Source organism: Cataglyphis hispanica, chromosome 7 (assembly GCF_021464435.1).
Source record: "Cataglyphis hispanica isolate Lineage 1 chromosome 7, ULB_Chis1_1.0, whole genome shotgun sequence".
In the NCBI taxonomy this organism is placed as follows: Eukaryota; Metazoa; Arthropoda; class Insecta; order Hymenoptera; family Formicidae; genus Cataglyphis; species Cataglyphis hispanica.
This window is the reverse complement of record NC_065960.1, coordinates 1,839,728-1,851,861: the sequence shown is the minus strand read 5'-3', so window position 1 is coordinate 1,851,861 and position 12,134 is coordinate 1,839,728. Positions and strand designations below refer to the sequence as shown.

Sequence of the window (12,134 nt, the reverse complement as noted above, 5' to 3'; positions counted from 1 at the left end):
TAAAATTCTCATTATGCATGCTTATCTCGGTGCGCTATACACCTGTATAATGATAATAGTGATCACTCTATACAATTTGCAGCCGTAAATTACGTCATTCTGCATGTGATTTTCGAATGCGAGATAGCGTCTGTCGCAATGGACGCGACAGGGACGACTTCCTTTGTTCGAATACTGTATTGGGAAAGAAAGGAGACAAAATCAATGCCGTCACGAAAAAGTCACGGTTTTGTCCTTGGAGATCCGAATCTGCGCGCGTATACTCAATGTATATGTCGGAGATGAAGAGAGCCTCGTAAAGAAACACGATTTATTAATTATTATTTTTATCCTCCCTAATATAGCGATCTCGCTCTTTTCGCCTCATCATCATCCCACACCATCGTGAGACATTCGGCATCATTAAGTGTCCGGGAAACGAAGTAACGCGTTTTAGCAATAAGTCCGCGCGTTACAGCGTGCATGATCGATTTTCAGGCACTGAATGAAGCGCGAAGCGTCCTTCATATCCGCGATTCTCCGGAGGAACATGTGTTAGAAACGCGTGAATATTTTACGGGGACTGCGAAAGAGACGCTCATAATATTATATACGAAACGCATTTCGCTCATGATTTCGCGCCACTTGTCGCTCTTATTTCCGAAAAATAAAATCTCCCTTTTCGTAGCTCGAGTTTAATAAATAGCAATTTAATATCGAACCTCGCTCTACAGGATCAAAGGAACGAGACACACCTTTAGCTTCTACTTAGATTCACGTAACTTGTCACAGATCATTATTTCGATAGCGAAAAGCTATTCTTATTAAGAGCAATTTTACGACTATACTTACTTTGTGCCTAGTGAAGTTCCCGTTTTCGCGATTTTCCGCATATGCACGGTCTTCCTCGACGTTCAACGACCGCCAAGTTATCCGAGAAATTCGGAGAAATAGCGGTTTCGATGTAATAACGACCGTGCAAATATTAGATAATCCGTGCCGAAAGACCGTGTCGCCAAACTCGCGATAAAGGGACGGCCGAGATTCTCTCGCGGCGATTGCGAAATTCAATGTTCGATTCGGTAATATCACATGTCTGCTCGTTACATCATCTCTTTCTATCGTTTTTTCACCGATACATCGTGTATGTGGTAGTGGTGGTCGCGGACTGTTAAAAGATCCTAAAATGACGACGCGGCTCGCGTTACATCGAGTCGACGCACACGGACATAACGTCCATTTATCACTTTGAGCTTCTGACACTCTCGCGCGGAAGAGAAGTCGTATCACACGAAAGGTTCATTTAACGTCTCGAATGGATTAATTCCCACATTTCGTGAGAAGTGAGTGTACCGAAATTTCCTCGCTTGAACGCGCGCTTTATGCCTTTTATCAAATGCACGAGAAATCGCTTGGAATTTCGAGAATGTCATCTTTCTGTTTTAACCCCGTCCGTTAATCGCAATATTCAATATGTATGTACATGTTATAACTGATGTATAATATTAAAAGATTGATGGATGAACATATGAAGACAGATTAAAATAAAAATTGTATAAAAATAAAAATTATTTAAAATACTGGCACTTCAGTTTTTTTTTTATTCACCTTAATACTTTGGATAAAAAAGATTGATAGAGGATTCTAAATATAAATTACCAGGGATACATGATCTAGGAGAACAATGCCACTCATTTTTTTTTCATTGTTGAAAGAAAAAAAATTTGTTTCGCGGACAGGAATAAAATCTTAGATCGCGGAAATAAAATCTGCATCGCACAATCGCTATTAAAATCCACTCGCGACGGAATCGGCTCTCGCGATTCTCCTCGCGAACGAGTCTCGGATTAGCTAGTCTACTTGCAGAATCGAGTCGCGGACCGTAAAATGCCGGCACGGCCGGGCAGTTTCGCGAGATCATCTGACACTCACGGCGCAAGCACTTGGCAGCACATTTTTGCCACACACCGGCTAGACAGCGCGAATATTTTCCCGTTCAGAAATAAGATTCCAGAATGCGGAAACATCGGCATTAAACGCAGCGGTTCGATGCGTACGTGCTTCGAGAGGCCGATGACGCTTACCTTCCATTCCTCGCCATGCCTTCGTGGGAGCTGTAAAACGAGCAGCGAATCGCGCGAGAATCTTATATCCAATTAAGCTTTTTTATAGAGGAAAAACGGAAAAGGACCGGTAGCAAACGCGTTCTTTACATCGGTGATTCGCGGAATTATTTCGCGTCGAAAGATAAACGTGTTGAGGATGCGCGTGCGGAAACGATGAAGAAGAAGAGACATTATTTATTATCTTCATGAATCTGTCATATGTGCTAATAAACGTCCTTAAATTCATGTCGGAATAATTCAGATAATTAAGATTCCTGCCTCAATTTCCTGTGGCGTCTCGATCCTTTCACCCTCACCACGCATCGTCACGTCCCATTCCTATTAATCAATCGGTATTTTAACGACGTCGTCGATTATTTGACTCGGTTGTATATCATAAATTTTAAACGTTTCCTTTTCCGTCTCAATTAAAAATCCGAAGGACGACAGATGGGCGCAATACCTCGCGTTGCCTCGTAAAACGGCAACGCGAGGTACTCGTTACGAGTGTCTCGAGCGAGTTCGTGACACGTCACGGACGATCTCAATGTGAAGTTCGAGCGAGGGCGAATTCCTGCGGACTTTCACCGTACACCGAAGGACGGTGGCGATCGGTGTAAACCGCGAAAGGTTTTCGACGCGCTGTTTAAACGCTATTGTTCGCGAGATCGGCGTCCGATCTGACCACGCTACGTCGCGCTGACATTTTCGATTCACTTCGCGAACAAGGACCTTTAACACGCGACCCCGCAATTATCGTTTATTCCACAATGAACACCGTCTACGGTCCACCGCGCATAAACGCAAATACTATTGTCGAAATTGTCGAGTCATATCTTAATATCTCCGCGCGAGATAAGATCGTTTGGGAAAGCAATATTATGCCGATCTTAGACGAGTTTTTTATCGATCCCGTTTTATTGTTCGCCGATCGCACGGAAAAATCGGATTCTTGCGATATCTCTAATGTCTGCTGCTTGCGAAATGTGCGTTTCTCTACGGTTATTTATAGATATTTTATATTAATCTCTTTAATAACATCTCTTTCTCTTACTTTTGCTCGATTTCTTGCTGCCTTCCTCCGTGTACTCTGCAATCTCGCTCACGCGGTCCGCTTCGTCATCTCGCGCTGTAACAAATGCATGTGCTTTTATTTATTATTATGGACGGTGTCTACTGTATCAATCTTTAAGCATATGATTGTACGCGAAAGAAAATACATATACATGCAATTGTGTGCAACTCTTTTTATTCTGACCAAGTTTATGATTATGGGAGAAATCACCGTCACTAAAATGATGACGATACTTATCAGAATCTGCGCGTTACATAAGTAGAAAAAAGAGGTAAAAATGAAAAAAAAAGTACAATAATTCGTACATATTTTGTGTCAGGCGTGATTACATTCATTTAGATAGACGATTGCACGCTTATAAACGTATTTTTGCGATTATATAGTCGACAGGAAACTATATGGGTGATATTTCAATTGAGAAAAGTTAACGGCAGGCGACGTGAGGGGGAGGGGGAGGAGTCCCACGAAACAAGAGACATGCACAAAGAGGCCACTGATAATGAATCGAGGTAATAGTTCGCCGTTGGTCTACACAGCTGCACCGTTGACTCCAGTTGACCCACGCTTATTAAACGTTAGATACACCATCGAGCAGCGCGCGCAAAGTCACTACAAAATATGATATGCGCTCGCAAAATTAGAGACTTTTCCGAGATTTCCAAGTTTTTCATTCCCCGAAAACGCGGTATTTTTTCAATTTCGCAGATAGTACATTATAATTGTTAACTTTGTCGTACAATCATCCGAGATATTAAATTCGCGTGCGCACTTTACGCATCCGAATGATCGCAGTCGCGAAAAACAATTTTTATCGAAGAGAAATAAAGGAAAAAATAATTTTTTTTAACAAATTCAGAACTAAACAGAAAAGGAGAAAAGAAAAAAATAGAGAGAAAAAGAGCGGAAGAGAGAGAACTGTGCAAGGTTCAGCGAGCCTAAGAAAGGCAGATGCACGGAAACTGACTGAGAGGAAAGGAGAGAAACAGAAGGAAGAAGGAGCGAGAGAACTCTAGAGCTGCAACAAGGAGTCGAAAGAGAGAAAAGGGAGCAACGAAAAATAAGAAGAGTAGTTCTCCTCTTCGGTCCGAGAGGTTGGGAGCGGGTGGCCTTGAGCAGGTCATCACCTCCGGCTGCGGTGGTGATGCTGCTTGCGCTGGACCGTCTTAACTTCTTCTTCTTCTTCCTCTTCTTCTTCTTCTTATTCCTTGAACCGTCCTCCTCTCCTCTACGCCATCTCCCATCTCCGTCTCTTCTGTTCGCTAACCGCTTCCTCCTCCCCGCGCTCATCTCTCGCTCCATCCTCGCTCTTTCTCTCGCATCCCGTTCAGCTCGATGGAGTTACTTTGTCACGCCCTCTCTCTCTTTCTTGCTCGTTCTCTCTCTCTCTCTCTTTCCCGCTTTAGACGCTCTTTACACTTTCCTAAAGGCCTTCGCTCTCTCGGCCGCAGAAACAATCTGTTCGTGCTAACTCCGACTTCGACCGAGCGGACTCTCGACACCGGAGGACGCGCCAACATCGCGGTAGTCGGGGGAGCCTGTCGTATGGAGAAAAAATCTTTACCTTTTTCTGACTTCGAGAGATGCACGAGACTATGTACAATGGATGAAACCTCCTTCGGAGAAGGTATAATTGAGAAATGTCATTAAACGAGAGATTAGATCTTTTCTCTTGGAGCGCTATTTCCAAGTATACGCTAAGTATATCGTTCGCGATCCTGTTTAAATCTATACCTATATAATATTAGAGAAGATAATCAGTATTATGATATCGTCGCTTTCATTATCGCGGCTGCAGAAAAACCGATAAATGCTCGATTCCATGTTTCCGCGTCGGGAAAGAAGCATCACGCAAATTGCGTTTGACAAACTGGATCGGTCGGGATAGTTACCGCCTTCTCTCGAGCGTAATGATCGGCGCGTGGCTACGCGACGCACGTAAGGACGTTACACGTGTGTCGTTCTGTCAAACGATCACGCACACTGAGAAAAGATACTTTTCAGATTCCAGATCTCGTGAATAAAGTTGTAACGTCCTGAGATGGACTTTACGAAAACGTACGTTAACGTACGTGCTTCCCGTCTAGCTCGGTGATCGAGAAGCGCGCTCTTTTTCTCTTTCTCTCTCTATGAGAGTCGTGTGTTATTTTCTTCGTAGGTGCAACATTCCGACACTCGCTTCTCACGCTCGTCGAAAGTGCAGTCGGCACGCCGAGCCGCGCGCCGCAAATTGCCGGGCGTGACGAGGATTTCGTGTCGTTTCCGAGGGAAAGGATCACGCAAATTGGATTTGACATAGCGATTGATCGGTGGTAGACCCACCCTTTTCAGGATGTAATGATTGGCGCGTGGCCATGCGGCCACGCACATAACGTGAACGCGAATATATCGGACTTAGCACGTACGCGAACGTTTCGCTCGTACAAATTCCATTTTCAATCTCTCTGTCGCTCATTATTATAGGGAAAATCGTCTCAATCATCGATTTGTCGCGTGTATAGCATTTCTTAAATTGATTTAATAAAATGCGGACGAATATATCTTTCTTACTTTATATTTTAGCTATCTAAGATATAAAGCTTGTTCTGATAAGATGATAAACGATAAATTTCCCACGATAATAGTTATGGTCAGCGGGCCAGGAATTTCGTTTCTATCAAACAAACGGAAAAAATAATCGATGTCTATGTCGTAAATCATATACGAGAGAAGAGTCCCTGATAATATTAGCCTTTCGGTGCTGCCGCACGAAACAATGAACGCGGAGGACCCGGATGGGTGCGCGGGCTTAAGTGAATGAGGAAGATAAACATAATAATTACGGCAAATTGAGGCCTGCCACTGAAAACGGCATTGTGGCGAACGGAGAGAGGAGAGGCGAGAGAAAGAAACGGGCCGGCCGCGACGATATCGGTGAAATAAAGTATCGCGTTTAACGTACTTGGCGTGCCGACGATAACGTGGGTGAGATTATCGGGAAACGCGGTTTGCGAACCTGTAACCAGCCGTCGTGGTACGGCCTGCGAGATCCGCGAAGAAACGTTGTAAATTTAACGAACATTATCCGGATGACATATTCCATTATCGAGGAGAATTATCCCTTTCAGGGATTCAATTTTTTTTTTTTTTTTCAAGAAAATTCTCTTCGTTAAATTATCGATCCCAGCGAGTTGTGTCTTTCAGCTCTCTTGCACAACGCGCTTCTCTCGGCGCGGTTTTAGCTCACGATACGGAATCGCAATAAGAGCAACCAGACGAAATCGCTTTAACATATGCTCGGCCGGAAGTACGGTACTACTCGCTGCGTGGGTCGGTATTCTCAGACGATACTATAAATTGCTCTAATCTCGCGAGCGGTAATAGGCGTATCCACTCTCGCGTCCGCGAGATGTGTTGGTGAGGTGAGAGAAGACGCCTTGTACATATGGCAAAAGGACGTGTGCTTTGCCAACGCTTATCAACGCTTTTTAAATAACCGATGAGACTACGTCAAGCCTTATATCATGATTTTTCACAGGCCTAAGCAATCCGCATAGAAGAGATTTCCTTTAACCCTTTGACTGATTAATTTTTAGAAAAAACTTGCTTTTTACCAAGGCAAATGGAAAAAAAGAATTAATATAATAAGAAAATTTTTCATCCCTAATATTTTAAAAAAGTACATTTTCTTTTATTGCAACTACTTTTTCAAGAGAGCATTATAAATTTGCAAACATTCACCAAGTATTTCCATATTACATGAACTTATTTGGGGGAAGATACCTTAGAGCGATATTCTATTTCTGGCCTCTCACTTCGTCTTAGAGGCGCTATAATAGATATACGATCGAAGGGATGCATCGATTTCGATTAAGTAACGACCTCGACCTAGTGAATTACGCGTTTGCACGCATTTGGGAATTTAGCCCCGCGGCTGCGCGATCCAATCTCTCACGCTTGTGCATCGAGCAATGGAATTCGCTCTTGGCCGATCGTTCTCGCATCGAGGGCCGGTTTTCGCGGCCGCGATGCCGCAGGCTACCCGCCCTTTTTAGACCCGAAAAAAAAAATGATCTCGAGTAAAAATAACCGGCGAAACTTATAGAGATAAAAAAAGATTGCGAGATATGCATCTTACCTGTGATATAGCAGCTTTCGGAAAGAGACAAAGTTACAATACAAAGCGTATTATTTAAATTATACATTTTCTTCTCGTTCTAGCGTATATTTATCCTTTTTTTACCCAAGTACAGAAACCGTAAATGATGTATCCTCTACGAGAAGAACCGACGTGCGCGCAGGACCTCTCTTGTGCACAATGATCTTCCGCCATCGCGAATACCTCTACATGTGTATCTCGATACACGCGACGTACAAGGCACGCTGTTAGTGTAATAATAAACTCTCTTGAACGCCGCGCGGCATGGTATGTCTAACAGAATGTATCTTGCGAGTCACAGTGACTGACTACTTGGCGCCTGCACCGATAAACCAACCCCGGCTCTTCTCGTATGCATGATTGTCGGCCGTGCGCACGTTTAATAACGTACACGTTCGTATACGCTGACACTAGAGAGACGGGGACGATGAATGAGCTAATTGTGCTTTCTGCGATGAGCCGGGTCTCCTTTATCTCTTTTCCGCCACGAATGACACGTATGTATGCGCGCACTTGCCGCTCGAGAACGCGATATCGAACAAAAAGACGTTTGCTTTAAGTAATCGATATAATCGATGTTCCCGAGAAATATTGAGAGTTAGCCAAAATTAGAATTCTGTAAATGTCAATAGACGTATTATTTTCATTCTAGAAAATGTAAATATTATGGAATTTCTTCTATCAATTTTTTTCGCACAATATGCAGATTTCCTGAAGAATTCGAGATGGAAATCGTTCCATTTTTAGAGTAATTTTATAGCCTAGACACGTTTCGCGGATTTATTTGAGAACGACTGTATCTAAACGTGATCTCCGAAAAAAAAAAAAAAAAACGAACGAATGGCATCGACAAATACTTTCAGGCAGGTGTAGTCCATCCGCGATGCCAACAGCTGCCTCTCACGGGGCCCTTACAGCGCACTTTACCCTTGAGGTTCAGAAAATATCACGGCGTATGCATAACAGCTGTTGCATTTTTCTGTGGGTGGTAACGAGCGAAAGTGAGTCGGGAGACCCGCGACGCCGGATATAAACTTCGTTCTATTTTATTTCCAATTAGATACAGCTGCGTACAAATATTCCAAGATGAAGTTACAAAATAAAAACTAGCATTTGTGCAACAATATTCGAAGCAATTATCGAGACAATTATATTAAGGAAAAGCAGTTTACGTAGTTTTTTTTTTTTAATTCTATGAATCATGAAACGTATTATCCAGGAGAGGATTTTTTTTCTACAAAAATTGTAAATTAACGTTCTGCATTAAATAGCATTTTTTAAACTTGTTACGATGATCGGCATTCATCACTATCAAAGTTAATCTATACATACATTTACATCACATTATGAAAGATAAAGTTTTACAAAACTTTACATAATTGAATCTTGGAAAGATGTTTCACAATTTGAATATGTGTGTTTATTTTGTACGTGTTTGATTAATGTGCATTGTTCTGTCAGAGATCATAACAAATTCAGTACAATAACAGTTTTTGTTTTCTTCCAATGGCGGTCATGTTATTATACGCGATTAATCCGAAATCCGAAGAAGCGATTGCGTTTTAATCACGAAATCAACCGCCATTTGATTGCATTAAACCGCGATTTAAAATTCGGTTTTGAAATCAGCATGAAAACGACATATTTAGCCCATTTAGGAGAGTCTAATTTACCACTGAGATCAATCGCAATCGTGCTTCGTTGAATTTTTTCAGCAAAAACCAATTGTTATCTCACTGTACTAACAAGTATGGATGTTTAGAGACGAGGTTGTTCGCGAATCGACTCGGTTCGATTAGCGCCGTAAAATTGACCTTCCTTCGATATTAGAGCGATTCTCTTGTGTACACCACGACTGGAGATACGCTTATTGTTAGCGAAACTTTTTCGCGTCGTTTATATTTCACGTAGTCAACTAAATTGTTTGTAGAATAGAACTGCATTGCAGGGCAGTTTAGTAAATTTGCGATAATATTTTCGCATACGCCCCAAGCTCAACTTTCCATTTGACCATTTGACATTTTCACTATTAAAAATATATTATAAAATATTTTCTAAAATTATGTCTCTCTCGATGCCTAACTATAATGCAGGTAAATATAATGCGTGATGTATAACAATCTGTTTCTTAAATATTTTTTTTCTCAAGTTTCATGAATCAAGATTGTTTTATTCATTGGCTCATTAGTCAAATAAGCAGTCGCAATTACGATTGTGGTATTATATAATCAGATAATTGTATAATAATATTTGTTCATTGCATGTAAAATATATAGAAAATATAACAATACACATAAAGAAAATAAAAAAAACCATACAAAATGAATACGTATTTCTATAGAATAATTATCATGATTTTATCACAAACTCTTTTCATTTTATGGAAATTATATTACAGTTTTGCATGTTCTTTTTCTATATTTAATTTTTATTTTGTTCCATAAAACATTAAAAAAATTACATTTTGATATTAATAATTTTTGCATTCTTATAAATATTATAAAGTACACTAACAGTTTTGCTGATTCATACACACAAGTAAAACTTAGCCTCGGTAAAACATGGAACGCATAAATGTAAAGTCGTTAAAATTCGATCCGGCACAAAACGTGTTAGCGGCAATTTATAAATCGTAAATATCTTACCGTTCCGAGATACAAATAAATTTCCTCTCGCGATAATCGAGCCAAGTGTCTATGAGACTTGCGTTATAATTCTTGAGCCTCGTGGGGACGGTTTATCCCCAGTTTCGCGATTCCCACACTCTTAATAATCTTCGTAACGGGAGCACGTGTTCGCGCTTAAAAACGATGCACTCGTAAACGGGTTACTTTTAGGCGAAGCATGAAAAGAATCTGGATCTACACCGAGCACGAAGAGTATACTTTCGATTCGTGAAAATAGGAAATTTTCGTTATACACTTCTCACAACGCTTCAAACAATCCAATGTGATATGTATTTTGGTACCACAACGCCGGTCGACAATATATTTACCCTTTTTGTATCGCTATGGGAAATCGCGAAGGAAAGGATGCATGAATCGAGGTGGAAATACGTTTAGACGATTACGAGATTTGCGAAGGGCACTCGATTCGAGCGTAGACGAACCGTATCTGTGCACGGAGAAGCGCATGCGAAGAGTCGACGGAACGCCTTGACTTGAGAGTCGACGAGAGACTGGCGAACGCCTTCTTCTGCCTCTGCCCGAGACGTCGCGCCGTGCCGGGCATCCCTTTCCACCGAGCGAGACGACGCTTCCTTACCGGTCTCTCTCGAGGGGAGACCGGTGCCTTTACTCCCGATAGGTTACCTTCGAGATAACTCGCGATAGCATCGTAAAATGCGCGCACACGTGTGTGTAAATTGATCCGATAAATTCGCCAAGAATTACGAAAACATTACTCGACATTTGAAAGCCGCTAATTGATACAGCAGCTGGAATATCGGTCCGCTATACTGGTTCGCATGCGCTATCATCTTTTCTTCGAAATTTCATCTTACGGGCGACGCTTTCATACTAAAGTCCGTTAAAGCATATGATTCGTTATTCGTAACGATTCATTGAAAATATCTCGTGCTTCTTGGATTTTTATATCGTTAATGATTATTTATTAATAATTTTATATTTACCTATATATAACTTAATAATAAAACAACATTGCTATAAAATTTATTATTGTATTTATAAATATCAATTTAATTTTGTAATATAATTTAATAATAATGAAAACATTTTTTATTCTATAATTTTGAAACGAGAAATTACCTCCTTTTCGATCCCACTATGTTTCTCGAGATCTACCCTATATTACGTAACAATGTAGCGATTAGCGACAATCTGTCTATTGGATTTCTAACATGGATCAGAGCCACATCGAATCGATTTAAGATACACGCTTGCCGCATATGATTTCCGCCGAACAAAAGAACGATTTTTCATTGTTGCGCGATACATTTCGAAACCGAAAAGATCGAATTTGATAAATCGTTTCGCGATCCACAGGGAGTCGCGCAATACGTACACACAATACGAGCCAAATTGTTGAAAGATAGATTTCGATATTATGTCTCTATACCGAGATTCCTGCATTCAACTAGCCGAGTGTATATATGTGTGTGTGCCTCTTTCGCGTTGATTGCCTTTCCAGCTTAGTAAAGGTCACTTTACCTTGTCATGTCTTTCATAAATTTGCATTTTAAAAGCCTTACAAAATGCCGAGTGATGAAGAAGAAAAAGCTAAAAATAATTTTTCTTATGAAATTATTAACGCGCGTAAGTAATTTAACATATATATGTGTATGTATGTATCGATCTTGTTCTATAAAGTATAATTTTCTATTTTACAATATATAATAATATAATGATATAACAGCACCTTTTCTCTCTTCATACGAATTGTTAAATTATCAAAGGCCTATTTAAACTTTAAAAGAGTAAATATGTAATTAATTTTTCAAATTTTAAATTCATTTTCCTCAAAAAAAAAAACATGAAATAATTTTATTTTGCAGTTTCGACCTATTTTTGCGCGAGAAATTATTTTCTTTCGGTACAAACTATATTTCTTGATCTATCTTGTATTGCATAACATAATATATATATATATATGTGTGTGTGTATGTGTGTGTGTGTGTGTGGTGTGTATGTATATATATATATATATATATATATATATATATATAATAAAAGATCTTTGGGCATCACTGTCCATGCCATAAGTCACGGAACTCGGGTGGCCGCTAAAAAGAAGTTAGCTGGCCTTTGAAGGCTCAAATTTCCTCGAGTCGAAGAGCGTGTGTGTTTCGGTGTGTCGTAAAGCGGAGCCGGTTGAAGTGCAC

General features: G+C 40.5%; 1 protein-coding gene across 1 annotated transcript in view; it reads right to left on the bottom strand.

Moving 5' to 3' along the window:
• LOC126850890 (uncharacterized) overlaps nucleotides 1-12,134 on the bottom strand; it is a 36,630-nt gene that overhangs the window by 10,164 nt on the left and 14,332 nt on the right. Inside the window, exon 6 of the mRNA XM_050594332.1 lies at nucleotides 3,139-3,213. Coding sequence (XP_050450289.1) covers nucleotides 3,139-3,213 — 75 coding nt within the window. The remainder of the gene's footprint in view (nucleotides 1-3,138; nucleotides 3,214-12,134) is intronic.